Source organism: Manis javanica, chromosome 3, assembly GCF_040802235.1.
Source record: "Manis javanica isolate MJ-LG chromosome 3, MJ_LKY, whole genome shotgun sequence".
NCBI lineage: Eukaryota > Metazoa > Chordata > Mammalia > Pholidota > Manidae > Manis > Manis javanica.
In genome coordinates this window covers 217538787-217564210 of record NC_133158.1, presented here as the reverse complement: position 1 = coordinate 217564210, position 25424 = coordinate 217538787, and the positions used below count along the sequence as shown (strand labels likewise).

At 40.6% G+C, this 25424-nt stretch overlaps 1 protein-coding gene across 6 annotated transcripts in view; it reads left to right on the top strand.

The window, feature by feature from the left end:
• Positions 1–25424, top strand: part of PALLD (palladin, cytoskeletal associated protein) — a 310939-nt gene that overhangs the window by 136473 nt on the left and 149042 nt on the right. For all 6 annotated transcript variants that reach the window (XM_073232834.1, XM_073232838.1, XM_073232837.1 and 3 more), the window contains 5 exons: positions 4520–4586; positions 5660–5765; positions 12065–12139; positions 16092–16233; positions 16713–16736. In XM_073232834.1, coding sequence (XP_073088935.1) covers positions 4520–4586; positions 5660–5765; positions 12065–12139; positions 16092–16233; positions 16713–16736 — 414 coding nt within the window. The remainder of the gene's footprint in view (positions 1–4519; positions 4587–5659; positions 5766–12064; positions 12140–16091; positions 16234–16712; positions 16737–25424) is intronic.

The following is a 25424-nucleotide window of genomic DNA, read 5'->3' as shown; positions in this document are numbered from 1 at the left end:
CATCCAGGTTCCTTCTGCTGAGTTTTAAAAATGTGCTCAGAGAAGCTACAGGAGTCTAAGCACAGCTTTGCCCATTGTTCACATTAGTTTTAAATAACTTTAATATTTTCTGACTAGCATAGTCCTTAGCTCCATGACCTTGGACAGCTATTCAGTGGCTCTATGCTTCAGTTTCTCCATCTCTGCATGGAGAAAACTAGTTTGCTGTAAGGACTGAATGAGTTAATACCTTAGATTAACATAGTTAGTACCTGACACACAGTGTTATTACTATTACAAAAATAGCACATACTCATTTTGAAAAGCTAAAACATACAGACAAAAGGAAGACATAAAAATCATGTGTATTTCCACTCCCCTGGGTCAGTCACTCTTAGTATCGTGATCTTTTCTATCTTTTTCCTACAGATTATATTCCTGTAACTATATATTTTATTGTACATACTCTTAAAAATTTAACCTGTTGTGGCACAAACATCTACTCATGTTGTTAAACATTGTTTAACACTCACTTTAGTGCTTTTATAGTTATTCATCACAACATTTTAAATCATTGGCATTACTTCACTTACTCTGAGAGTGCAGGTGATTGTTGCCCTGCCGATAATCACAGCAACAGAGAAAGGAGGGAGAAAAATGAGGAGTACAAATGAGGGCAGAGCATATTCCTTAAATTTTGAAAGGCAAACCAGGTATGAAAGGATGAACTCCATCATTAGATTCACCAAAGTCAATCAGGGGTTTTAAATACATGCAAATATCTATTTATATACTTATGTAATATTGCATAAAAAATATTTTTTAACGGTTGATATCTGCTTTCATGAAGGCTTCCTATTCTCTGAAATTGAAGCTGTGTAATTTACTTCGTTAGCTTCCATTCAGAAATGCAGCTTAAAAAAAAAAAGTTAAGATACCACATTGACAAAAGTAATTAAAACAGTGTTTTCATGAGTGTAAGGAATATAGGCATTTTGATATTGCTATTTTATATACCTTTCTGTGGAGATGTTAAGAATGGAGATAATAAATATGTCCATCCCCAGTGGAATGATAAAATGATGGTATATCTACGTGAATTTATTTGAAGCAGCTATTAGAAAGTTACTAAGTATATGTTTGTTATCATGGAGAGGCATTTCACATGCTAAGTGGGGTAAAAAGCTCTCATTGAGCCGTTTGCATAGCGCTGTCTTTTATAAATATAGTTACTATTTATATGTGTGCATAGGAATAAACTTTGGAAGGATAAGCGCCAAAGTAACTGGGTGGTGGTATTTCAAATGATTTTTTTTTTGTAATTTCTGCCATTGCATATTTTCTGGGTCCTTTCCTCCAAGGCGGTATTAAATTGGGTATATTTTTAACATGGAAAGGAAACACCTTTTAAAGGCAAGACAGGAGGTTCATTTTTGTGATGTTTCCAGTGGCACCCCATTGCCAGGATATAGCAGAGGCCATTGGCCCTTGATTCCTTCATTCTGTGTGAAGAGCAATGTAGACATAGTTACCATTTAGGCAGGTAGACATCAGATGAACAGACAGACAGTGGTGGAAGGACCGGATGCTTCAGCTCGGAGCCGACATCAGAAACGGAAAGTGATGGTTTGATTAATTCAGAGAAAAATGTTAACCTGTGAGAGGGGTGTTTTTCCTGACTGGCAGGTGCAAAGCAGAGGAGATGGGGTGGAGGAGGGAAGCCCACCCTGAGGGAGGCAATGCAGCTTGCTGCACAGATGGGGAGATGAGATCTGCCACCGTCCCCAAGAGCAGCCCTGACACCTGAGACGGAATGTGACGTTGAGATTGCACAAGGGTTGGACAAGTGTGCAGAGACCAGCAAGTGTATCTTTTGCAGGGACCACAAACCTTTTTGGCCCTTTACGTTTCTCTGAACATCAGCTTGAAAAAAAGTAGGAAAAGAGAATGAAAAAAAGAATGGCTTTCTAAATAGATCATCAGAGGGGATTTTATTATGAAGATTCAAGTGTTTGGAGTCAGATGAAGAACACTAGTTCTCTCCCCAGTTTCTGGCTGCTTTGAGAGCATCTGCAACAACGCCCGAAGGACTTCTGCCACCTCTCCCTCTCCCCTAACACTCTCAGGACTCCAGTAACATTGATCTCTCAGGCTGCGCATGACTTTGTGGCAAGTGGGCCAATGGACTTTCTCCCACTGCTCAGCGCACCTGCCCATCCTGCTCGAGCATCCTGCCTGTCTGCCCTGATCTCAGCTCGCTGCCCTGCTGCCCTCCCGCTCCGGCTCCCCCTGTCAGTTCTCCGGGCAAGCACCAGTTTGCCGCCTGGACACAAGTCCATACGCTTCAGCTGGTGTCCCCTCATTTCTTGACCCACTTCCCACTTCTGCCCCTGGGCTTAGCCCCTGTTCCGTGCAGTCTGCTCATTCCATCTCATTCCACTTCGGGTCTAGGCCTCCAGGCACAAGCCCTCCAGGCACAAGCCCTCCAGGCACACCCCTGCACACAGCTCTGAAGGCCTCATGGCCTGGTGGGCAGTCGAGGTCAGACACCCTCTGGCCACCACTTTCTAGTTATGTGACCTCATGCAAATTTGTTCCTCAGTGTTCTTACCTGTGACTGGACATAACCCACATCTTAGTGAGGCTCATGATTACAGCACTTAAAGGCTGTAAAGGCTGTCAACTGCCAGGCAGACGTAAGTCCTCAGAAAGTGGTCGTTCCCTCCCTAGCCCCACCTCTGTTCCCAGAGACCTTGTCATTTGCTAACAGGTAGGATGTTAAAAGCCACCTGAGTAGTGTGAGCAAGAACCATGGGGTCTCAGGGAAGCCGGAGCGCAGGAAAGCAGGACAGGTATCCTCTTAAGGGGAGACTGTTGGGAAAAGACTGGAAAGGAGTGTCCTGTGAGAAGGAATGAATCAACTAAAGGTCCACATGGGAAGGAGCAAGAAGTGAAGCCCTGCCTCCCTTGGATCTTGGAGCGAAGTCCCCACCCTGCTGGAGCCGCCCTCACCACCCTCCTTAAAATCGGCCCTGCTGCCTCCCACCCTCCCTGCACCCTGCACTGCTGGGTGTTTTCCCGCTTCCCCCGCCACCACATCACACATGGACTGACTTCATCTGTCGTCTGTGTTCTCAGAACCCCACAGGGGCAGGGACACGTGCGAATACGCCCCTTGTGTTGTGGAGTGAGCACCAGTGTGTTCAGCGCTCCGGGTGGGGTTCCGTGAGGTGTAAGTGCAGGGCGTTCTGGCAGACAGAGCTAGAAAATCAGGCTGGACGTCATGGAGGCTGCTCAACAGCAGGATTTTAGGTTTTTAATTTACTGGATAGAAACTCCATATCATCCAAGTTTTATGGATGTGTTATAGTAAAATCAATCTGACATCAGTTGAAGACAAATTAGAGAGATTGAGGGAGGAAGACAAGAATCTGTGTTGTAGTTCAGAAACAAAGTAGAGGAAGCCTACAGTAGGCAGTAGTCACAGATATAAATAGGAAGGGACACAAACCATTCCGGCACAATTACCTAAACTTTGTTTCAGCATCAGTAAAAGACTGGAGAACATTACATTGCAGGAAGGAGCTCTTGACAGCCATCTGAGAGAATTAAATCAGTGTGTACATTGTAAGTGTTCTTACAGGCAGATATAACTGCTTGCAAAGAGTACATGTAGTGTGATCCATTTGTATAAATATGTACATAAACTTGTTGATACACTAAATTTATTTGATAAACACCAGAATGTAAACATGCAGTGTTAAGGAAGGTACTGATGGTGTTCATCATTATGTCACACAATTCTGTGCTATTTGGTTAGTTTTCTATAATCAGATGTTATTTTATATAAAAATACTTTTAAATAGATAATTTAAGTTACATGTGTCTCATAAGAGAACTATCACAAACACATTTCAAATCACCATGGTTATTTTAAATCCATCGCCTAAAATCTTTTGTCGTAAAATACATGTGCATTCAAATGTAAGTCTAGTTTACATTTTGACTAAAATTTGATAGGTGACCCTTAATTCCAAAACAGTAATGAAGCAAATGAATGTGGGAGGTGTGGTCCAAAATGAGAAACACTCATATTCAAGAATGAAGTCACTGTCACATTCTAACCTATCAAAGAGTCAGAAAGCATCTCTGAATTAAAGGGTAATGAAAATATTAATAATCCACATCAGGCAATCTCCTGGGAAGCATTACAGTATAAAACCATGCATGTTTTACATACACACACACGTTTACTTCATAATTTTTCATAATTTTATAAATAATATGCTTATGATGGCCAAAGTGGTAAAAATGAAGTCAATATTAAATCTGGCATTAAAATCATATAGTTTTGAAGAAAACTTTATAGTACCTCCTTTTTAAAAATTATTTTCTGTAAAAGAAGTCTAAGTAAAAATGCTATTGAACCATTCTGTATTTCAAAATAAGACTATGTTATTGCTTAAAAATGAAGAATTTGACTATCGGAAGCAGGATACTACTTATATCTTGACTTGACTATTATTTTTAACTCTCTCAGGTGCCAGTTCAACAGACTCTGACGGTGAAAGTTTGACTTTCAAATCAAAGCCTGGAGCCATGCCTCAGTAAGTGCCTGCATTCCATCAGCAAGACCCCTCCGATCGCTGGGTGGGGGCCGCGCTCATGGTGCACGTAAGGCAAAGGCCAGCTGGTTCAGAGATCAAAAACGTGAATGTGGAACACAATTTTCAATTTAAAGCTTTGGACTTTGAGGTCTGCGCTTGATCATTGATACGCTAGACTCTAACCATATACAATGCCAGTTTCAAAGACAATTAACTGTTTATAAATGTATGAAAATGTCAGTTGTCAGAAAATTAGTTAAGTCATTACTAAAATGTAAATGAGGACCAATTTATACAAATTGGAAACTATCTAATTAGGCCAAAAATAGGTTTCCATTTGGATAAAGTCTATTTCTAGTTAGATCTTGTCATAAAAATCACAAAATTTAGTTATTCCTCCAAAGACATATGGATTATGAGTAAAATATTAAGATCTTAATTATTTTGCAAAAAGGAAATAAAATACACCAGAATTTTGTAGAAACTCCATAAATACTGAGGCCATGCTAATAAATTCCTTTGATCTGCTAGTATATACATAACAATTATATCTATTTATCAGTATCAAATAAACACTGAATACTAGTGTCAGAGGGACCTTATAAGGTCATATACTGTACCGCTTCTGATTTCAGATAAAAATCTGAAGCTCAGTGAAGTTACACCACTTGCTTGGGATTGCATAGCCAGATGCCTAGCAGAACCGGGCCAGGCAACCAACCGTTCCTCACCTTTCTCTGCATTTACTTTATGTTTAAGCCCTTAGAAAAGAAAAATTCCAGGACATTATCGACTTAACAAAATTGGAAGCCAGAGCAAAGAAGAGTTGCTAGCCATTTACACACAGCTACTTCTCTGTCCACATGCTCATTTTGCTCATGTCTGTAAGGTCCATTCTCATATTCTAACCAGCTGCTCTAACTGTAGATTGTGGGTTTCCATTTCTGAAGCACTTGCCATTAAAGTGGATTGAGTACACAAAAAAGAAAGTGAGCTATTCTGTGGGACTGTTTCAAAGAATAAACCCTGCTTTAAAAAATCCCTGACTGAACACTTGCCTCCCTGTTTTCCAGAGCTCAAAAGAAAACCACTTCCGTTTCCTTGACGATAGGATCATCATCTCCAAAGACAGGGGTGACCACAGCTGTGATCCAACCATTATCTGTCCCTGTTCAGCAGGTGAGTGTGCCTTGGAGACAGAACCCACAGGAGTCGAATTATTTGCAAACTTCTTGGTTTAAAGAATATAGCTTTGATTCTAACTAGTATAATCCCTTGAGATATTTTCTAAGTGGCAACATAACAGGGAGAAATGACAATGGTAGGTACAGTTCTTTCTTTTACTCTACTAAAAATAATCTTTAATCAAAGCCACATCACCAAACAACTTCTGCATTTCCACTGGGAATATTTCTTCCTAATGGTCTGTAGTCTGATAAATGGTATGTGTGTTAGCTGTTTGTACGGATTAGTCCCCTTCATATGTGCCTTCTTCCATTGAGCCAAATTCATTCTCTCATTTAAAACAAATTAGAAGACAAGAACCGTCCACATACCAATAAAAGTTTTCCTATCTCCTAAAACCTAAATAGATAATAAGAAAACAATTCAAATTCCTTGACTTCACCAAGTATTTGCATCCTGCTTTTATTTCATTGTAAGACTCCCTTATCCAAGAAAGAATAGCAGTGCAAACTACTGGGAAGTGATTGTAGGGGGTAACTTTGCAAACACAAACAACATGACTTTTTTTTTAAGTAAAAAATATTACAATATAATGTCTCAGATAGATGTGCATTACTTTGACTTTGTGCTATGAGTGTGCTTAAATACAGAAGTCTGCCCACTGAGTCTTGAAATGTAAATCATTCCCAATTAATCGGTGTGTGTATGAGCCTTACCACACCCTCTATTATTAGCCTGTATTATTAGCTTCTACTACCTACTGAGCAGCCGTAGGTGTTTCAGTGACTGTGGTATGTGACATATCGTTTGTGCTATTAGAATATGCAGACAAAAGAGAAATTTGAGTTCATGAACTTGAAAAGAACCAACACAGTGTGAATTATTGTTGATGTCATTTATCCTAGATAGTCCATTAAACCCCTAAACCAAATAGAAATATTTCTGATAATAAATCAGTGGATTTTTTTGGTGTTTGATGTTTAAGTATTGGTAAGTATTTAATAAATGCTTGGCACTGTGCTAGGCATTTCAAGGCAGGAAAAAAATGTCACTAGCTCCATTCCCCAACATTTTATAAACTATATATGGGAAACAGGAAACACATCTTGAATATGATGGAATATATTTATGTGTTGCTCAGAAATCTCGGACAGAAAGGCACATTTGCTTCTAAATATGTAAATACCATAATACTGTAAGTAGTACATTTTAACTTACTTTTACGGTTATTTTCTTTTTTTTACCTTTTCACCCCTTTCACCCATTTTTTTTTTCTACCTCCCACCCCCCTGACCTCTGGAAACCACCAATGTGTTTTCTTTGTGTTTAGCCATTCATTCATTGATGGACACAGGTTTGCTTCCATGTCTTTCCCCACTGTATATTCACGATTCCTTTGTTGAACATAGATGCATGGGTTTATTCTGGGCTCTCTGTTCTGAGCTGTGTCACTCTTGTTATGCCAATAACATACTGTTTCAGTTACTATAGCTTTGCGATATAGTATGAAATGAGGCAGTGTAATGACACCAGCTTTGTTGTTCTTTTTCAAGATTGCTTTGGCTCTTTAGGGTCTCTCTTGTTCCATACAAATTTTAGGGTTCTTTATTCTGTTTCTGGGGGAAATGCCATTAGAATTTAGATAGAGATTGCATTGAATCTGTAGATTGCTTTGGGTTGTATAGACATTTTAATAATATCGAGTTACCAATTGGTGAGTGTGGATTATCTTTCCATTTATTTGTGTCTTCTTCAATTTCTTTCATTACCTGTTTTTTAGTTTTCAGTATACAAGTCTTTGATCTCCTTGGTTAAATTTATTCCTAGGTATTTTATTCTTATAGATGCAAACATAAATGAGATTGTTTTCTTAATTACTCTTTCTTATAGCTCATTATAAGTATATAGAAACACAAAGGATTTTTATATATTGATTTTGTATCCTGAAACTTTACTGAATTTATAGATTTAACAGTTTTTTAGTGGAGTCTTATAGGGTTTTCTACACATGCCATCTTCAAATAGTCACAGTGTTACCTCTCCCTTTCCAATTTTTATGTCATTTGCTTCTTTTTCTAGCCTAATTGCTCTAGCTAGGACTCCAATACTGTGTTGAATAAAAATGGTGAGAGTTGGCATCCTTGTCTTCTTCCTGATCTTAGAGGAAAGGCTTTTAGCTTTTCACTGTAAAGCATGATGTTAGCTGTGGGCTTGTTATATGTTGCCTTTATTATTGTTGAGGTATGTTCCCTCTATACCCATGTTGCTGAAAGTTTTTATCAGAAGTGGGTGTTGAATTTTGTCAGATGCTTTTTCTTTATTGAGATAGTCGTATAGTTTTTATCCCTCATTTTGTTAATATGGTACATCACATTGAAAGATTTGCAGTATGGAACCATTTTTGCATCCCTGGAATAACTCCCACTTGATCATGGCATATGACCCTTTTCACTTATTGTTGAATTCTGTTTGCTAATATTTTGAGGATCTGTGCATCTGTGTTCATCAGGGATATTGGCCTATAGTTTCCTTGTAGTGTCCTTGTCTGGTTTTGGTATCAGGGTAAGGCTGACCTCTTAAAATGAGTTTGGGAGAGTTCCCTCCTCTTCTATTTTTTTGAAGACTTTGAGAAAGGTAGGTATTAATTCTTCATTGAATGTTTGCTAGGGTTCACCAGCGAAGCTATCTGGTCCTGGATTTTGTGTCGTGGGAGATTTTTGATTACTGATTCAATCCCTTACTAATAATCAGTCTGCTCAGATTTTCTGCTGCTTCATGATTCAGTATTGGTAGGTTGTATGTTTCTAGGAATTTATCCATTTCTCCTAAGTTATACAATTTGTTGGTATGTAATTGTTCATAGTCATTTCTTATGATCCTTTTATCCCTGTGGTATCTCTTTCATTTCTAATTTTCTTTTCAGTTTAGCTAAAGACTTGTCAGTTTTGTTTCTCTCTTCAGGGAGTTTGCTGTTAGTTTCATTGATCTTCTCTTTTGCCTTTTAAATCTCTATTTCATTTATTTCTGCTCTAATCTTTATTATTTCCTCCTATTAACTTTGGGTTTGGTTTGTTCTTCTTTTAGTTCTTAAGATACAAAGTTAGGTTGTTTATTTGAGACTTTTCTTGTTTCTTGAGGTAGACATTTACCGCTATGAACTCTCTTTTAGAGCTGCTTTTGCTGCACCCTACAAATTTTGGTGTGTCACATTTCTATTTTCACTTGTTTCAAGGTATTTTTAAATTTCTCCCTTGACTGCTTTTTTCTACCCATTAATTGTTTAGTAGCATTATGTTTAATCTCCACATATTTATGAATTTTCATTTTCTTCTTGTGATAAGTACCATTGTGGTAAAAAAAAGAGCCTTGATATGATTTCTATCCTATTTAATTTATTAACACTTGTTTTGTGGTCCAACATATGATCTATTATGGAAAATATTCAATGTGCACTTAAGAAAAATGTTCATTCTGTTGCTTTTGGATGGTATGTTCTCAATATATCTGTTAAGTCTGTCTGGTCTATTGTGTCATTTAAGGCCAGTGTTTCCTTATATTCTGTCTGGATGACCTACCCATTCATTCAAGTGGGATAGTAAAGCCCCTGCTACTGTTGCATTGCTATCTGTTTCTCCCTTCAGGTCTGTTAATATTTACTTTATATGTATTTAGATGAATGCATAAATATTTACAAATATTACATCATCTTGTTGGATTGATCCCTTTGTCATTATGTAACACCCATCTTTTTCTCTTCTTACAGTCTTTGTTTTAAAGTCTGTTTTGACTGATACGAATATAGCTGTACCAGCTTTTTTTTTGGTTTCCACTTACATGGAATACTTGGATCTCTTTGGTCTAAGTCTGTGTTTCTGAACAGATCAGTAGGCTATCATGGTTACCTTTGGGGTCAAATAGATACTCAAATAATCTTGAGTCTCTTGTGGCCAGACCGTAGATGGCTCATATTTTTTTTTATCCATTCAGCCACTCCATCTTTTGATTGGAGGGTTTCAACCAGTTACATTTAAAGTAGTTATTAACAGATATGTACCTTTTGCAGCTTTGGTAATTGTTTTTGGCCGTTTTTGTAGTTCCTCTCCATTCCTTTCCTCTTCCCTTGTGGTTTGATGGCTCTTTATTCATATGTTCATATTCCTTTCTCTTTGGCTCTTTATTCATATATTTATATTCCTTTCTCTTTCTTCTTAGTGTATTTGCTATAGGTTTTTGCCCTGTGGTTACAATCAGACTTACATATAATAACCTATATCTATAAATTCTATTTTAAGTTGATAACAACTTAAGTTTGATCCCATTCTAAAACTCAACAGTTTTACTCCATACCCCCACATTTTAGTTTTTGATGTCACCGTTTACATCTTTTTACCTTGTGTACCCTTTAACTAATTATCATGATCATAGTTATTTTTACTACTTTTGCCTTTTAATCTTCATATTACATTTATAAATGATTATCCATTACATTTGCTATATACTTATATTTGCAGTGAGATTATTCTTTCATAAGTTTTCTTGTTACTAATTAGCACCTTTTATTTTCAGCTCAACAAAGTCCCTTTAACATTCCTTTCAAGACTGGTATAGTGGTGATGAACCCCTTCAGTTTTTGTTTGTCTGGAAAACTTTCTCCTTCAATTCTGAATAATAACTTTTCTGGGTAGAGTATTCTTGGAAGTTCTTTCAGCACTTAGAATACATCATGCTGCCCACCCTGGCCTGCAAAGCTTCTGCTAAAAAATCAGCCAATAGTCTTATGCAAGTCCATTGTTCATTAAAAATTGTTTCCTCTTGCTGCTTATAATGTACCTTTTTTTTTTATCAAGGTATCATTGATATACACTCTTATGGAAGTTTCACAAGTAAAACAATGTGGTTATTACATTCACCCTTATTATCGAGTCCCCCCCATACCCCATTGCAGTCACTGTCCATCAGTGTAGTAAAATGCCACAGAGTCCCTGTTTGTCTTCTCTGTGCCACACTGTCTTCCCCATGATCCCCCACACCATGTGTACTAAACATAATACCCCTCAATCCCCTTCTCCCTCCCTCACCCCTTCCCTTTGGTAACCACTACAGTACATTTTTAAATAGTTTAAATTGTATATGAATACTGAACATAAAGTAATATATCCTATTTTTATAGTTAAGAGAAAAAGTATTCCGAGAAACTCCATTGTTTTAGTATTATAGCCAACCTGACATAAAGGTTAATAAGTTGGAGCAAAAAAAGGGCTGGGTTTTAATTCCAGTTCTACCATTAATTAGATGCCTTCAGCAAGTGATGTAATCTATCTGTGCTTAGTTTCTCCATTTGTAAAATGAAGGTAATAATACCATGTATCTCACAGCATGGTCACAACAATTCAGTGAGTCACCTTCACTTGGCACTTAGATCAGTGCCCAGCACAGAGCAAATCCTATATAAAGGTTCATATAGTCTTTGGACAAAAAAGACAGTGATAAGTGAGACCCAGTCCTCCTGAATCACAAGCAAGTGAAAAGTCTCACAGGGACAACGAGTAAGGCCCACTACCATCCTGGGTTCTCTACATCTCTGCCAACATTCCCAATGACATCCTGTGCCATATTTAGACACATAATATCAGATCATTGTCATCTTGGGCTACGAAGCTAACAAGCCCATCTCTAGGAGTGAATAAATCCAAAATGTTTGAAAATACATGATTGTACACAAAGGAATATTTTCCATTCTCTATTCTAGAGTATGTTTCCTGAGGTGAGAGCTGTTCAGGAAGTGTCCCAGCACCTTTGTTTTTTGCACATCAAAAAAATGTATATATATATATTCCTTTTCAATTTGTTTCCTGTAATCTCTCTATCAAAAAAGAGTACAAATAAGTAGATGTTTGATAATTTACTTCATCCTCCACTGCCAGTAACTTAGGCTTTTTTGTTCAGTGAATCAAGAATGGATTTAAAATAAAATATAATGTCTGTGAGAACTTTTAAAAGGATGCTTGTGGAAGTTCCACACAAAGAAATCCATTTGGTAATAGCATTTAAAAGCTCATGGATCCCTAAGGAACCAGGGAACATTTACCTTGAATAGAGAAGAGGAACAGATGTGAGATGAGGACGCAGAACAATGTCTGTACTGTAAGAGCAGACCAGCAAAATGATCTATAATGATTTCATTTACTCGTTTCATTCATGTGGAGCGATCCCAGTAATGAAAGGTCTCTTTAGCCCATCTTTTCAACAATTTATATATTTAGAATTTGATCCATGTGTCTCTGCTTTTTCAGGTTCACAGTCCAACCTCGCATCTCTGCCGACCTGATGGAACTCCTTCTGCCTACTTTCCTCCTGTTTTTACAAAGGTCTGACATCTGCAAGTCTCATTCTCTGTGTCTGCGTCAGTCTTTGAATTCCATTCACATGTGGCTTCTGTGTAGCAGTCTTTAAAAATTAAAATGAAGAGATCAGTAGGCTATCATGGTTACCTTTGGGTAGCTATTCAGACAACTGCTATGTGACTGTTTTCCCATGAGGGGTCTGAGCAGTGTGGGCGTGGGCAGTGATGTGATAGAGTTTAAAATGGAGTGGAAAGAAGACAGAAATAAAATAAGACAAAATACTACATAGGAAGTTGCTTGGGAGAGACAGAAAGTTTCATAAAAATGAAAAAAAAAAGATTGACCTATTTTCAATTTGTTCTAAGTTGGTGTTTTGCATTGCAAAGCTGAATGACACCCATTTCGTCAGTCAGCTACTCAACTCAGAAATTGTTCCATATAGTATTCTTCTCCTTCCCCCCAGCTTATTTTTTGAGATTCTGTCTGGATGAAGTTGAGAAAATTATAAAACTTTATTGAAAGACATTTAAATAGGCCAAAGTAAATGGAGAGAGATACCATGTCTGCAGACTGCAAGATGGTAAAGAAGTCAATAATCCCAGATTAATCTATAGCTTTAATGCAAATCTAGCTAAAACTCCAAAAGGTTCTTTGTTTTTATTTATGTGCTTAATGGAGAACTTGGCAATTTGATTCTAAAAGTTGTGTAGGAGAAAAAATGGCTAAGAGTAAGTGTCAGGACACTCCTAAATGAAGAAAATAAGTTGGTGGTAAGAAAGGCATGGGATCTGTCCTCTGAGATACCAAGCCTCACTAAAGGAATAGTTAGGATAGCACGGCACAGGCACAAGGCTGGACAAATCAGCAGGTGCAGAGCCACAGACCCCCCAGTACCTGCAGAAGCCTGCAGACCACTGGGTGAAGAGTGAGTTCCTCAGCAGAGGTAAAAAAAATACTCGACTCGACTCCTAGCTCACACTTTTCACAAAAATATATCCCAGTTAAACTAAAGACAAATGTGAAAAGCAAATCTGTAAACTTCTGCAAGGCAGTGGAGGGAAGCATCTTGATTGTCTTCCTGTTGGGAATGATCGTTTTTCTTCTGAGCCAGTCTGCATCTAACCTTATAAAGATTTTTTCACAGAGTATTTACTGTAGGACACAGGCGACAAATGACAATAGCTGGCAACTTTGGGAGTCCCCTCCTGGCAGACTACCAGGAAAAGATGTTGTAAAACCTACAAAAACTGTCACTGCGGTCAGTGAGGTCACCGTGTGCTCAGGACAGGAAACATTTATAAGTGGGTGGACAGCTCGCATTATACAGAGTTTTAGAGCTTTTCACAAGAGCTTTGTGAGCTCATCCCCAGGAAGTCTATGTTACCTGGTGTGTCATTGCCCAAGACACGGTGGATTTTGGGGTGCCAGGGCCCAGTGTATCTCTCATTTTAAGCAAATAAATTCTGTGTTGGTGGCACCAGGGTAAGAAAAGAGGATGTGGGATTTTGCTTTCCCTGCCCACAGCGCCTCACCTTGGTGGGCCAGCATGTGGGAACATTCCAGAATTCCTCCTGGGCACTAGGACAGGTCCTCAGAACCTGGGCACCTCCACCGTCCCCAAAAGACTACGTGGCATTCTGTGTGTGAACCCCATAATTTAATAAAAGAAAAGTAAAACCAGGTTCTACATTATACAAAGCTTGATCTAAAGATGATACCAGATGGCAGAGTGACTGACGCGCCTCGCACGCCTCGCTGGGCGTCTCCCGCCCCTTCCGCTCCGGCCTCTGGGCTGCAGAGCATCTCCGTTTGTGCAGAGCCGTTTCCTTGCCAGAGTCTGCGTTACCCTCTTCCCTTTGGGCAGCTTCTCTCCCTGCTCTGCTGGCTCCTTATTGGCCTGGATTCTGGTTTTGGAAGGCAGGTTTAGAAACTAAATCTGCTCATCTCCCTTGTAACTCAGACCAGCTTTTGCTGCGTCACCCTGCCCATCTCCTTTGGCCTTTCTCTTGGGCGCGATGGGGGCAGAGGATGCAGGCGGACTGTGTCCGTCCACGAGGCGCCTCCACCCGGGACTCTGGAGAAGACGCACAGGCTTCACAGCTGGTTAGAGGCAGAGCCTGTGCTTCTGCCTGGGGCGACCGGGCTTTGCTGGGGCAGCAGGACTGGTGTAGACTGTGGGACTGTGGGCAGTGGGGACTCGTGTGATGACAGGAGAACAGCTAGTCCCATGTGACGTTTCTTCCCAAGTAGCTGACCCTTCCAAGGAATCATAGTATCAGGCGGGCTCGATGTACAATAGCAGAGGCCTTTATGTGAACCCTAAAATGCCCCGGGATCCCAAAGCCCCTCCGAGGGATGGTCCCGTGCAGCCTCTAGAAGCTCGGCTCCCAGTCTCCCTAGGGTTCCTCACATTCCTGCATCTCCTCAGGATGTGCTGTGTTCAACTATGGCTTTTGTCAAGATAAAAATATTTGCCCCAGGAGGAGGCACATTGTAATCCTGTAATAGCTATGGAGTTTTGACTACTTAAGGCCCTTAGAATCTACACGCTAACATCTTTGACTTCACGATATTTGAAGAAAATGTATGATCCTGTAAATAAATCCAGATCCTCTTTAGTGCCTGGAAGCTTGAACATGAAAAATGTTGGTATACCATTTGTCAGCTACCGCGAATGGTTTCCTGGACAAGCCTTGGGGGCATTTAATTACTAATTCACGCAGGGTGGACCCCATGAGTGACACTTGTCCTGCTGTGATCCATTAAATCAGCTCTTCTCTAGACACAATCACAGAGTTTAAGAGTCACTTTAAAACCAGAGACTTCCTCCATTTGGAAATAAGGCAGGTGAAAGAATGCAGTCACGATTGGTTAATGACCTTAACCTTTTCACTTAAAAAGAAGATTTAGCAGCGAGGGCCATCCTTAGGACCTCATGATAGGCTGCTGTAGCTCGACCCACCTGCCAGGACCCCTACAGAGCTTTCCCACCGTCCCCACAGGCTTGGTTTTCCCAGCACACCGTTTGTTGTCACTTCCAATAATCTTAAAAAACAAAACAGAAGAAACACTTCTTAAGGTGAATTTGGTTGCTTTTTGTTGATATATCAGTGAACTGCTCTATCAGATTTGAACTTTTAAGAGTTCTGCATGCCCTATATAAGACGTAAGACTCTCTAGTCAAAAGTTCACGTAGTCAAAAAGCTGAAGTAGTCCCATTGCTAAGTAATCCTGGAGGAGGAAGGCAGAGAGAGGGTGCATGTTAGGGAACTATTAATCTTGCAGTATTTAGTAACAGGTGTAAAAGCTTTACCTCTTTGCATCCATGAAGGCAAATTAATTTCTAATCTGTTGGGTTGTAAAAATTTATTGGCCTGGAGTTGGAGTCGGGTGCGGGTAACAGGATAACAGCAGGGGAGGAGGAAATGAAGGTCAAGAGGGGGGATGCCAAATGTTTTTACTCAGAATCTCAAAATGAGAAAATACCAAAACCCCTTATCTTAACAAACCTGACATACGGCACCAGTGGGCACACGTGGCAGGTGTATGTGAATGGGTGCAAGCTCGTGAAAACACACGTATACCTTTCTTTTCTTCCTGTCTAACTGGTGTGTACTTGGTTCACGTGGAGTATACTTGGTTTAAGAACTTTGCATTTTACCAGCTTTCTCCTAAATGTAGATAATGATAGGTAGCAATTGTTCTCATAAAATTCCATAAGTGCAAAAGAGGTAATAAATTTGTAGGCAGGCCCAAAATTCCTATAGGCCTGGTGCTAAACCTTACTTATTTCATTACATGGAGACTGTGAAAAGCTAATGACCCAGGGACTTGAAGGTGATTATCCTGAGTTAGTGGGAATTATTTAGTGATGCAAGGCCTGTGCTTTCTCCTCTAAGATTTGGAAGTTTTCTTCTCTGTTGTGAAATCATGAGAGCACCGCAGAGTCTCATGACAGTGTCTTCTTGGATTTCAGGAGCTGCAGGACACAGCCACCTCAGAGGGGCAGGTGGTGGTTCTGGAGTGCCGGGTCCGAGGAGCTCCCCCTTTGCAGGTCAAGTGGTTCCGACAAGGGAGTGAAATCCAAGACTCGCCTGATTTCAGAATTCTACAGAAAAGTAAGGAGAGGTGCCCATTTTCCCAAATCCAACCATTTTCTTCTGTCAAGCTCCCAAAAGTCCTAGAAGGGTTTAGTCATCAGATGAATAGGTTTCTGTTTTCAAGAGTGGGGAGGCCGGGTATCTGCAGGTGTCCAGTGCCCAGTAAGTTGAAGATGTGCTGTTTAATTCTAGATCCTTTGAAAACAATGCACATATATATTTGAACTAACATTGGGCAAATGATTTTGGAGGTTTACAGCCTCCTGTACATCTGCCTTGAATTGCAGTTTTAAAAACTTTCTAGTGTAAGCTGTTACTGGAATTTGTATTTCTGTAGTTACAGAAATGATAAATTGATTGTTGCTTTATCTCTTTTGTCTAAGAAGTTTTCTATAACATTTCTTCAGACATGTGCTAGACAAGGTAATAGGGAAGTTTGTTATTAATGGAACCCCATTCTAATACTCTGTTTTATTTTTTTCTCGTGGGGCAAACAGAACCTAGATCTACAGCTGAACCTGGTAAGAAGCTTTTTCTTTTTTCCCTCTGGTAATGTATCTTTTGGGTTTCAATAGTTCTTTGTTTCTGTTTTAAAGCCATAAGAGGAACAATGTTTTTGCAGTTCCCTGGAAATGTGAAACCCCTTAAAGACAATATCTTCTTTATTATGGGGTCTGTACGCTGCATTTTACATCAGCTTCTTTATTAGTAAAACATTAACTTCCATTCAAACAAGAATATCAAGCTCCGTGACTTAGGCTTTTTAAAGTGTAGCCTTTTAGATTCAGAAAGCAAACTAAAGTAATGATGAAAAAATCTTCCTAAACTTCCAGTAGAAAAGAACCATTTGCTGCATCCTCCTACTGACTAAAGCCCACTGGTGCCTTGACCCCGGCTTGCAGAGCAGCCGGAGGGTAAGCGGAAGTGACCCGTGCCCGCTCACTATGTGCCCTGAGCTGTCAGCTTTCACTGCTGCACGAGCGCGAAGAAAGTCATCCTGCCCTGAGATTTCATAATTACCAGGTCCTGTGACCTCATCCACGCGCCGTGCTGCCCAGAAGCGTCGGGTCCGACTGCCCACCTCCTCATGCTTCTCGGATATTTATGGCTCCTCATGGACCAAAACAATGTTTGGCAGAGACAAGACATTCCTGGGTCAGGGCGTCCACAGTGCATTCCCCTCGAGGTGACTCTCTCCTGGGTTCTTCCCGTCCGCTACGTCACCAGTCTCACTCACTCCTTACAAAGGCTCGGAGACAAATCTGTGCCTCTTCTTCAGTGTCAGGCGGGCCCTGCCGCCCTGTCCCGTAGGGCTGAGGCCCGGCTCCACGCTCTCTGGGGCTGGGAGGTTGTCTCGGGCCACCGCAGCCCCGGTCCCTGCTGAGCAGCCTGTGACCCCGTCAGAAACAGAGGCTGCGGGTGCCGAGGGAGCAGCCGGAGTCGGTCTGCTGCCTTCCTGCCCTGCGTTCCAAGCAGAGCGTGCTGCCCCATTTAACGTGTCAGTCACCCTCAAAACTGCAGTCTTTCTGAACCGAGGAAACACGCTTCTCATTCTGTCTGTGTAGTTCTTCACATGAAATTTAGTAATGCCGGTTCTCTGATACATGGACCTCCAGACCTCAGTCTGTGGTGGGAGCTGATACGGAAATCCTTCAGGGAGTCAGGCCACAGCTTCAGTAGACAGCTAGGGAGGCAGGGAGGGAGGAAATCGCTCTCATCTATAAGAAAGTAGTTTAAAGTTTCTTTGTTCAAAAAATATGATCATAGACTTTATGTGAAAAACCTATGGAGCAATTTATGTCTTTTGATACTTTATGTACAAATAAAAATAAAATCTTGGGCCAAAGTTCCTAAAAGCGTTATTACTGAGATGGACTAAGATTGCTTTGGAGGTTGTACTTTATATTCTGTGTGAATTCATGTGACTCTTTTTCATCATGTTCTTACCCATTGTTGGCAAGGATGAATATCCAGTTTCCCGTGGCTGATGATGGAAAATCACAAACCAACCATCATCCAAAAATTCAAATCACTGGTCAGAAACTGCACAGTTCAGTCTTTGAGAATGTACGTGTTCAAGGATCGAAAACGCTCGGTGTCCCGGCTAAGAAGGAAGCAGTCGGGTGAAAAGGGGGGACAGGACCAGCCCAGCTCCCCGGCCTCCGGCCTCTCGCCCCTCATGCCACAGACATGCTGTTTCAGTCACAGTTTTCTTTTTTGCTTCTAGAATATAGTTTCTAGCATGAATTATTTAATGGAATTAGTGCTCAACAGCGACATGGAATGATCTGACTGTAGAACTCAGGTGCCTTTTAGGTTAATGTGGTAAAACCGAGGAGGCAGTGGCAGGACGCGGCAGGCCTCCCTTTAGAGCCCGAGTCCCAGCAGTATGTGAGAGAGCTTCTCTTCTCCATGTTCTCTGCATTTTCTTATATTTCTTTTCCCTTTAGTTTGATCTGAAAGAATTTAAGAAAACATGCTCCTTTGCTCCAACCACAGTAATAACATTTGCTGAAAACAAATACTTTCTTAGTACAGAAACATTTCAAGCAAATCCATAAATATGAGGAAAAAAACACAGTGGAGACAGGAGCTATTAAAAGTAAAACACAGCTAGCTTTCCCTGACCTCCAACAATTTCTCCACAATCCTCTTTGCTGTGACACTGCTAGAATCGCTCCTTGCCTGTCCACAGTGGGGCTGTGAAATGCTCTGCTTCAGGAAATCTGCAGTCGGTGAGTAGCATTAAAGTCTCTGTGATCATGTTTTCTAAACAAAGAAACTTTAAACACATAAATGACTATTCAAGTTCCTGCTTACGTGAGTTGCCGTAAGAACTTAAGAGCAAATGTTCAGATGTATTTGTAATAAACAGCATTCTGGCGTCCCTGGCATACAGGTAAGACTGTGACTACTAGTAGCCAAGTGTTACCTTACACTGACTGAGTTGACCGTTGACATTGTCGAGGGGAAAGCCACAGTATGTACTGAAGTGTTTACTTTCCTCTGATTGACTCTGATATCCAGGAGACAGTGAACTACTCAGCCCTACAAGACTTATGGAAGAGCTGGCTTCCCTGAGAGCTGTTTTTTTAGCCACTGTTGGGTGGAGAGGAGGAGGCCAGACATGATTGCAGCACATCTGAGGCAAGAGATGAATCGTATAGGATTGGGCCAGTGTGTTCTCCAAATGCTAGAACATAAATAGCCTTTGAAATTCAGGGACACCCGGCCTCAGGGTCTCCCCTCCCTCGCGCTCGCCCCTCCCCCTTCCTCCGTTCCTCCCTCTGTTCCTCTCTTTCTCCATTTCCCTCCTCATCCTTCTTTATTTATTCTTTTTCTTTTTCTTTTTTCTCTTCTCTCCATTCTCCATCCTCCTATTTATGTGTAAGATGTTTTAAAGCTCTGGAAATAAAACTGAAACTCACTAGTACCTAGATATAATCCCAGCGGGAGTTAGATATTTAGATAAAGAGGGAACTAGCAGAGTCCCTCCCAGTGCATTTGTGCAACTGAAACAGGTTTTTCTCGTCACTACTGTGTTGTGTCTGTCTAATGTGTTTTACACTCCCTTCTCTGTCTAGACAGAAGTCAGCTTGCATCACAAATCTTTTCAGACTGTTTTGTGAATTAATAGCTAGTCAGCTTGCTTAAGACCAACATCCGTTTGTCATATTACCTGTTCTGGCCTCCTTCTTTGACATTCTGACTTTACCGATTGAAACCTTCAAAGACTAGTCTGGGGGCATGGAAGGCACAAGAGACTCATTTGACAGCTGTTAATACTCAGGCTCTTACTCATCTGTCTGGAAACAGCCACAAACCATACTGAGTTACTCTTATAGCATTGTCTAATGGTGCCCAAAATCAAAACACAGAAAATGTCCTATAGTTAAGGAATTAGACATGTAATGGTGCCTTCTATTTCAATATAGATCTTTGCTAACCAATGCTAGCCACCGTCTGAGATCTCGTTTAGTGGATCCATATTTGGAGTCTGTGATTCAGAAGGTGAAGTAAATTGTACTTTGTTAAACATACTAAGGTGTGTGCTGAGTTGCAGGAGGGCAGTTTATTGAGATCCCTGTAGATCATGCATAGTTAAAAAGTTAATGCAAATAAATCTAGGTTAAGATGGTGGGTTTAGCAAAAGTGGATTGTGTAAAACCTGTGGCTCCAGATTGCGTGGTGGGCGTTCATGGGGCGCCACACCACACAGACACGGGGTCTGCGATGTGTGGGATTTCTGACCCAAACAGGGACACTCAGCACCAGGTAGGGAAGACTGCTGTGCTTGAATAGTTCAGAGTTTCAACATCAGACCACGCCTCATTCTTTTCTGTGACATCTTACCTTTGGGAAGCTGAGTTTTTGATGTGTGCATGATAAAAAGCAAGTGCCACACGGAAGCCAAAGTGGAGAGGAGGTGAGGCTGGCTGTGTCCATTCTGCTTGTCCAAAGAATTGTGCAGTGCTCAGCAGAGGCACACGCCCGTGACTAGGTGTGGTTATTTAAGGGTAAAGTAGTATGTTTCTTTCGATTTATGTGTATTTTCTTCAGACAGTAACTAACTTGTGAAAACCTAAGCACTTATTAAATTCTTTGGAAATAACTGCTGAACAATTGAACCTGCAAGGTGTGTCTTTGGCTCGGGGCCACCCAGAGCAGCCATGAGGACGCTTGGGCTCCTGTGGACCAGGGAGGCATGGCTCAGTCTCAGGAAAAGGTGGGAAGACCTTTATCCACACTGAATCGCGTCTTGTTGACTTTAGCCCAAAGTTCTTTTTTAATCAGTTGTGTTTGCAAAACCCTGTGGTTTGGAGGGTAAAAGCTGGATTTATTTTTCATGAGGCTAGACCTCAAAGGGGGGAAGATGGCTGTGAGGGAAGACATTTCTGAAAATGTCCCCTATAACCCTAAGGACCTAGTAATATTATCCTTGCTGCCTCATCAGTTCATAAGTTTCTGCAAACACAATAGTTTCCTTGGGATTTAACCAGCTGTTAGGTATGTCCAAGAGCTTGAATGCAATTCAGGGCTGACTTCTAAAAGAGATTTATGTGTTAAGTAATTTTTAAGTAACTGTAAAAAAGAAAAACAGGATTTATCACCACCAAAAATAGTTTCCAATTTAGTAATTTATAGTATGCCCTCAAATCAAAACCTTTCATTTAGGAAAATTGAATTAAAATGAATCATAATTAGAATTATTAGTGACTTGAAATTTTTCCATTTTTAAAACCGGACAGTTTTTTAAATACAGGTTAGCAAGCCTCTAACTCCATTTGTTTAACACAAGCAGTCATTCTGTGATTTCTGTTCCTCACCAAGATGTATTTTACTGATGTCTTAAAGGTCTTTGCTCAAGTAAGATGCTACCAGATGAAAAGTCAATATTATAATCTGGCTCAGCTCATTTCCTCATGACTTTCTTCACTTTTATAATGTCAGGACCATACAAGCTATGATGCTCCTTTATCCCAACAAAATGTGAGCCTATTGTCACATTTGGATGAAATTTTTTAAGAGAAGAAAACCTGAACAACACCGGGCACAGGACTAAATTGTATCTAGTAAAAATCACTGAGATATAGCAATGCATGAAGATTACTCAAAGAGCACCCCAGTGCTTTTACATGTTTCTTTTCTTGTTTTGTAGTTTGTAACCTTTTCTAGATGTTTTGTCCATCATCAACTCTATACATGAATTTAACTTTCTAAGCAATAGAAGTTTTCTGGAAAATTCATATAAAATGAATTTTGTTCAATCAAATTTGAAACACAGTCTTTCTGTAGAGCAAATGTTTGCTCTTTTTTCCCTCAAACTAAATTTTATCCATTTATTCAAGAAGGCTTACAGAGAGCCTACTTGGTAGATGCTGACATCTGCTCACCAACACTTGTTATTTCTAATCTTTTTGGTACTGGCCATCCTAACTGGTGTGGGGTGGTATCTCATTGTGATTTTGATTTGCATTTCCCTGATGATTAGCGATGTGGAGCATCTTTTCTTGTGTCTGTTGGCTGTCTGGATGTCTACTCAAAGGGCCCTCTGTACTAGGGCAACTAATAAGAGCAAAACTAAAAAGAAGAAAAAAGTCACAGAATCATAATAACATAAGAAGGAACTCTAAAACTGTCAAGATCATCACAAAAACCACCTTAGATCATTCCTGCTCGATAAGGTATTTATCCTGTTTTAAATGTAGGTTTCAAGGCACAGAATGTGTGTGTACGGGTCAGGCATTCCCAGGTGCTGAACAAGGCATTCCCAGGTGCTGAACAAGGCATTCCCAGGTGCTGAACAAGCAATGGGCGTTTCTGTGTCTACAGAAACTCTGCCTTCCCAGGTGTGAACAGCCCAGGTTGGAGAGCAGACCGAGCCTGGGAAAGCCGCACAGGGACGTGGGCGGTGGCTGCCAGGTGCTGCTGAGAGCAGGGATGGCCCTGCACCTCCCAGCAGCACCTGCCGGGCAGGACAGAGGTGACTGACCTCTGCCTGAGGCCCATCGCTCTGAGGACACCCTTCCCCACATCTCAAAAGACTTAGCTGTTCGTTTCTTCTGATGCCAGCATGTTCACATGGCTGTGTTCTTTGCCTGGGCTTGTGATCTAGACCCCTGTATCTTGGATCTTAGAGGATATGGATCCCATCTGCCTGTGCAGACAGATTTCTGGTGAATTATTTGGATACTAAGAGTTACTAGATGTTCAGATGCAGAAACTTGTTTCCTATCTTGAATCTTTTGTTACCTCATTTTATATTGGGATCCTGTGTCCTGAACAACTAGAGAGGCTTCGTGCTCTAGGGAAAGGAAGCTTCTTCTGTGGCGGGGGCCCACCCTTACTATTTTGGCTTTAATATTCATTAACCATGAGAATCACTTTGGAGTCACCTGAGCAGATGGGGATTTGGACTAGTCACTCTCTGAAGTCCTTTATAGCACTGATGATCCAAATCGTTTACTCTGCTCTGGGTCAGTGCATGTTTAACTCATTCTGGAACCACATGTATTCAGTTAAAAAATTCCAAACCCTGTACCTTTCCAGATACATCTCGCTTTCCAAATGATTAATCTTATGTGAAGCTTCAACTTGAATTATTTCCACACTTTTTATCTTCTTCTTCAATTGGAAAGCCAAAAACTGTGTACAGTATAGTAAAACAACAAAACAAAACAGGATTACCTCATGCTCTCTCTGTTATTCTATTGTTTTCCTTCTATTCAGTGACCCTTTTAATCAAATAAGTGTGTACTTTAAACATATCGGTATCTCTCAAACCTTTACCTGAAAAGCCTTTCTTAATACAGGACTCACTGATATTTATTGCGTCAGGAACTATGCTAGGTCCTACAGGGCAGCATTTGTAAACTACTGGTTGCGACCTGTGAAAGTGGGTGACAGCCACCACTGTTTCAAAATAAAATAATAAAATAGAACATAGTTGGACTCACATCCTATAATAAGTTTAAGTATTGTTTTGTGAAACTTTCATTCCAGTTATACATGTGTATGTATTATATACATGACTGAATCGGATATAAATGTAATTCTTTCTTTGGGTTCCAATCAAAAACATTTGAAAATCAGTTTTTTTGGATGAAGTCCTGTATACTTTCCTGATGATGAAAATGATCTGGAAAGCATGTTTTTGAAAAACTCCTTGGCCCCCCCCACTCCCGGTCTCCTGCATCAGCCTCTAGAGGAAAAAGAGGAGAGGCCAAGGTGACCAACACTTAGCAAGAGCCCCAGATGGTTCTGTGGCCCCGCAGGCCTGGGAAGCACCACCAAGATTCGGGATTCAGAAAGTCGGTGGCCTCCACCGGACTTACTTGCCCCGCCCACACACAGCCCACTCTTACGGAGGAGCTGAGGCGTCTACTCAAATTTAAACAGTAGTTACCTTGAGGTCCTTGACTGTATGTCAAGGGTCACATGTAAGATAGAAATAAAGGGAGAACAACACAGAGCCCTGCCTGTTCTGTAATTGTAAATTATTTTTTTATCCTTGAGTTTTTCTTTATTTTTTTCAATAAAAATCACTGATTTAAAAATATCAAAATAGCACCGATACATGTTGTACTTCATAGTCACACCATGTGTCCATGGCTCCCCAGGCCCACGACGTGTCCTGAGACGGGGGGCTTCTGTGCCGACTGAGATGGACAGAGGCGGGCATGCCTGAGTCTGCACCTTCCTTCCCTGTTACACCACAGCTGCCTGTTTTATGGGGTGTGGTCATAATTTGAGCATTGTTCATGGAAATGCATTATTGAAATTATAAACCAGCATATAACCTGGGCTCAGAACTTAAAATTTTCCTTTTGTTAACATCAACACTGTAGCATTAGAAGTGGATATTCTGCTAACGTTGAACACAATTGGCTTTGTTTCCCACCTGTGTAACCCTGGGAAGGCAAGAAAATCCTGCAGAGTGCTATCGTGTGAATCCCCGTTTGCCCTGAGCGTACCAAAGCTGTCATGTCAAAGTCGGCTTTGATCGCAAAATCTAAAAACATGACTTACTCAGTGGTGAAGCAGGAAGTGAGCTGTCAGGCTCAGCTCGTCTTGAGTCAAAGGAGGCCAGTGTGGCCATTCGCAAAGCTGTCTGCTGCAGGGCTGTCCGGTGTGCTCACATCTCATGCCCAGAGAAGTGTTCCAGGTAACTGAAAAGAAGGGCTGAGTTTTTATCATTCAGTTTTTTTTCCTATTTTCCAGGATGAGAAGTCTGCAGGGATAACATAATTTCAAAATTTACTTCATTTGAAATAAAGCAACAACATTTTAACTCAAAGCATCTTGTAATTGAAATAAATACCATTGACAGATTGCCTGGAATATAATGGAAGCTTTTACTTTGCATTTTATACTTAATTTGTGTACTTTTGCATTCATTATTTTTATTTGTGTTTTCAAATGAAGATATTTAAAGATCCCTTAAGCAGATGAAAATTGTTTTATTATAAGGTATCTTCTAACCAGTTAGCACTATTTTCTAAGTGTTTAACACAAAATATGTTTTGAAGCATATTTGCTAATTTACATTATTGGTAGCTGAATTGAGAGAAGACACGTTACAATTCTGAAGTTTGCCCTTAGAGGTGTCACATAAAGAAGCTGGAAAAGAAGCCTTTTCTCGTTGCCAGTTAAGTCAGTTAGCTGTTGCTAAGCAGGGCATCACCTGGAAAGTCAGAGGCTGAAAGCGG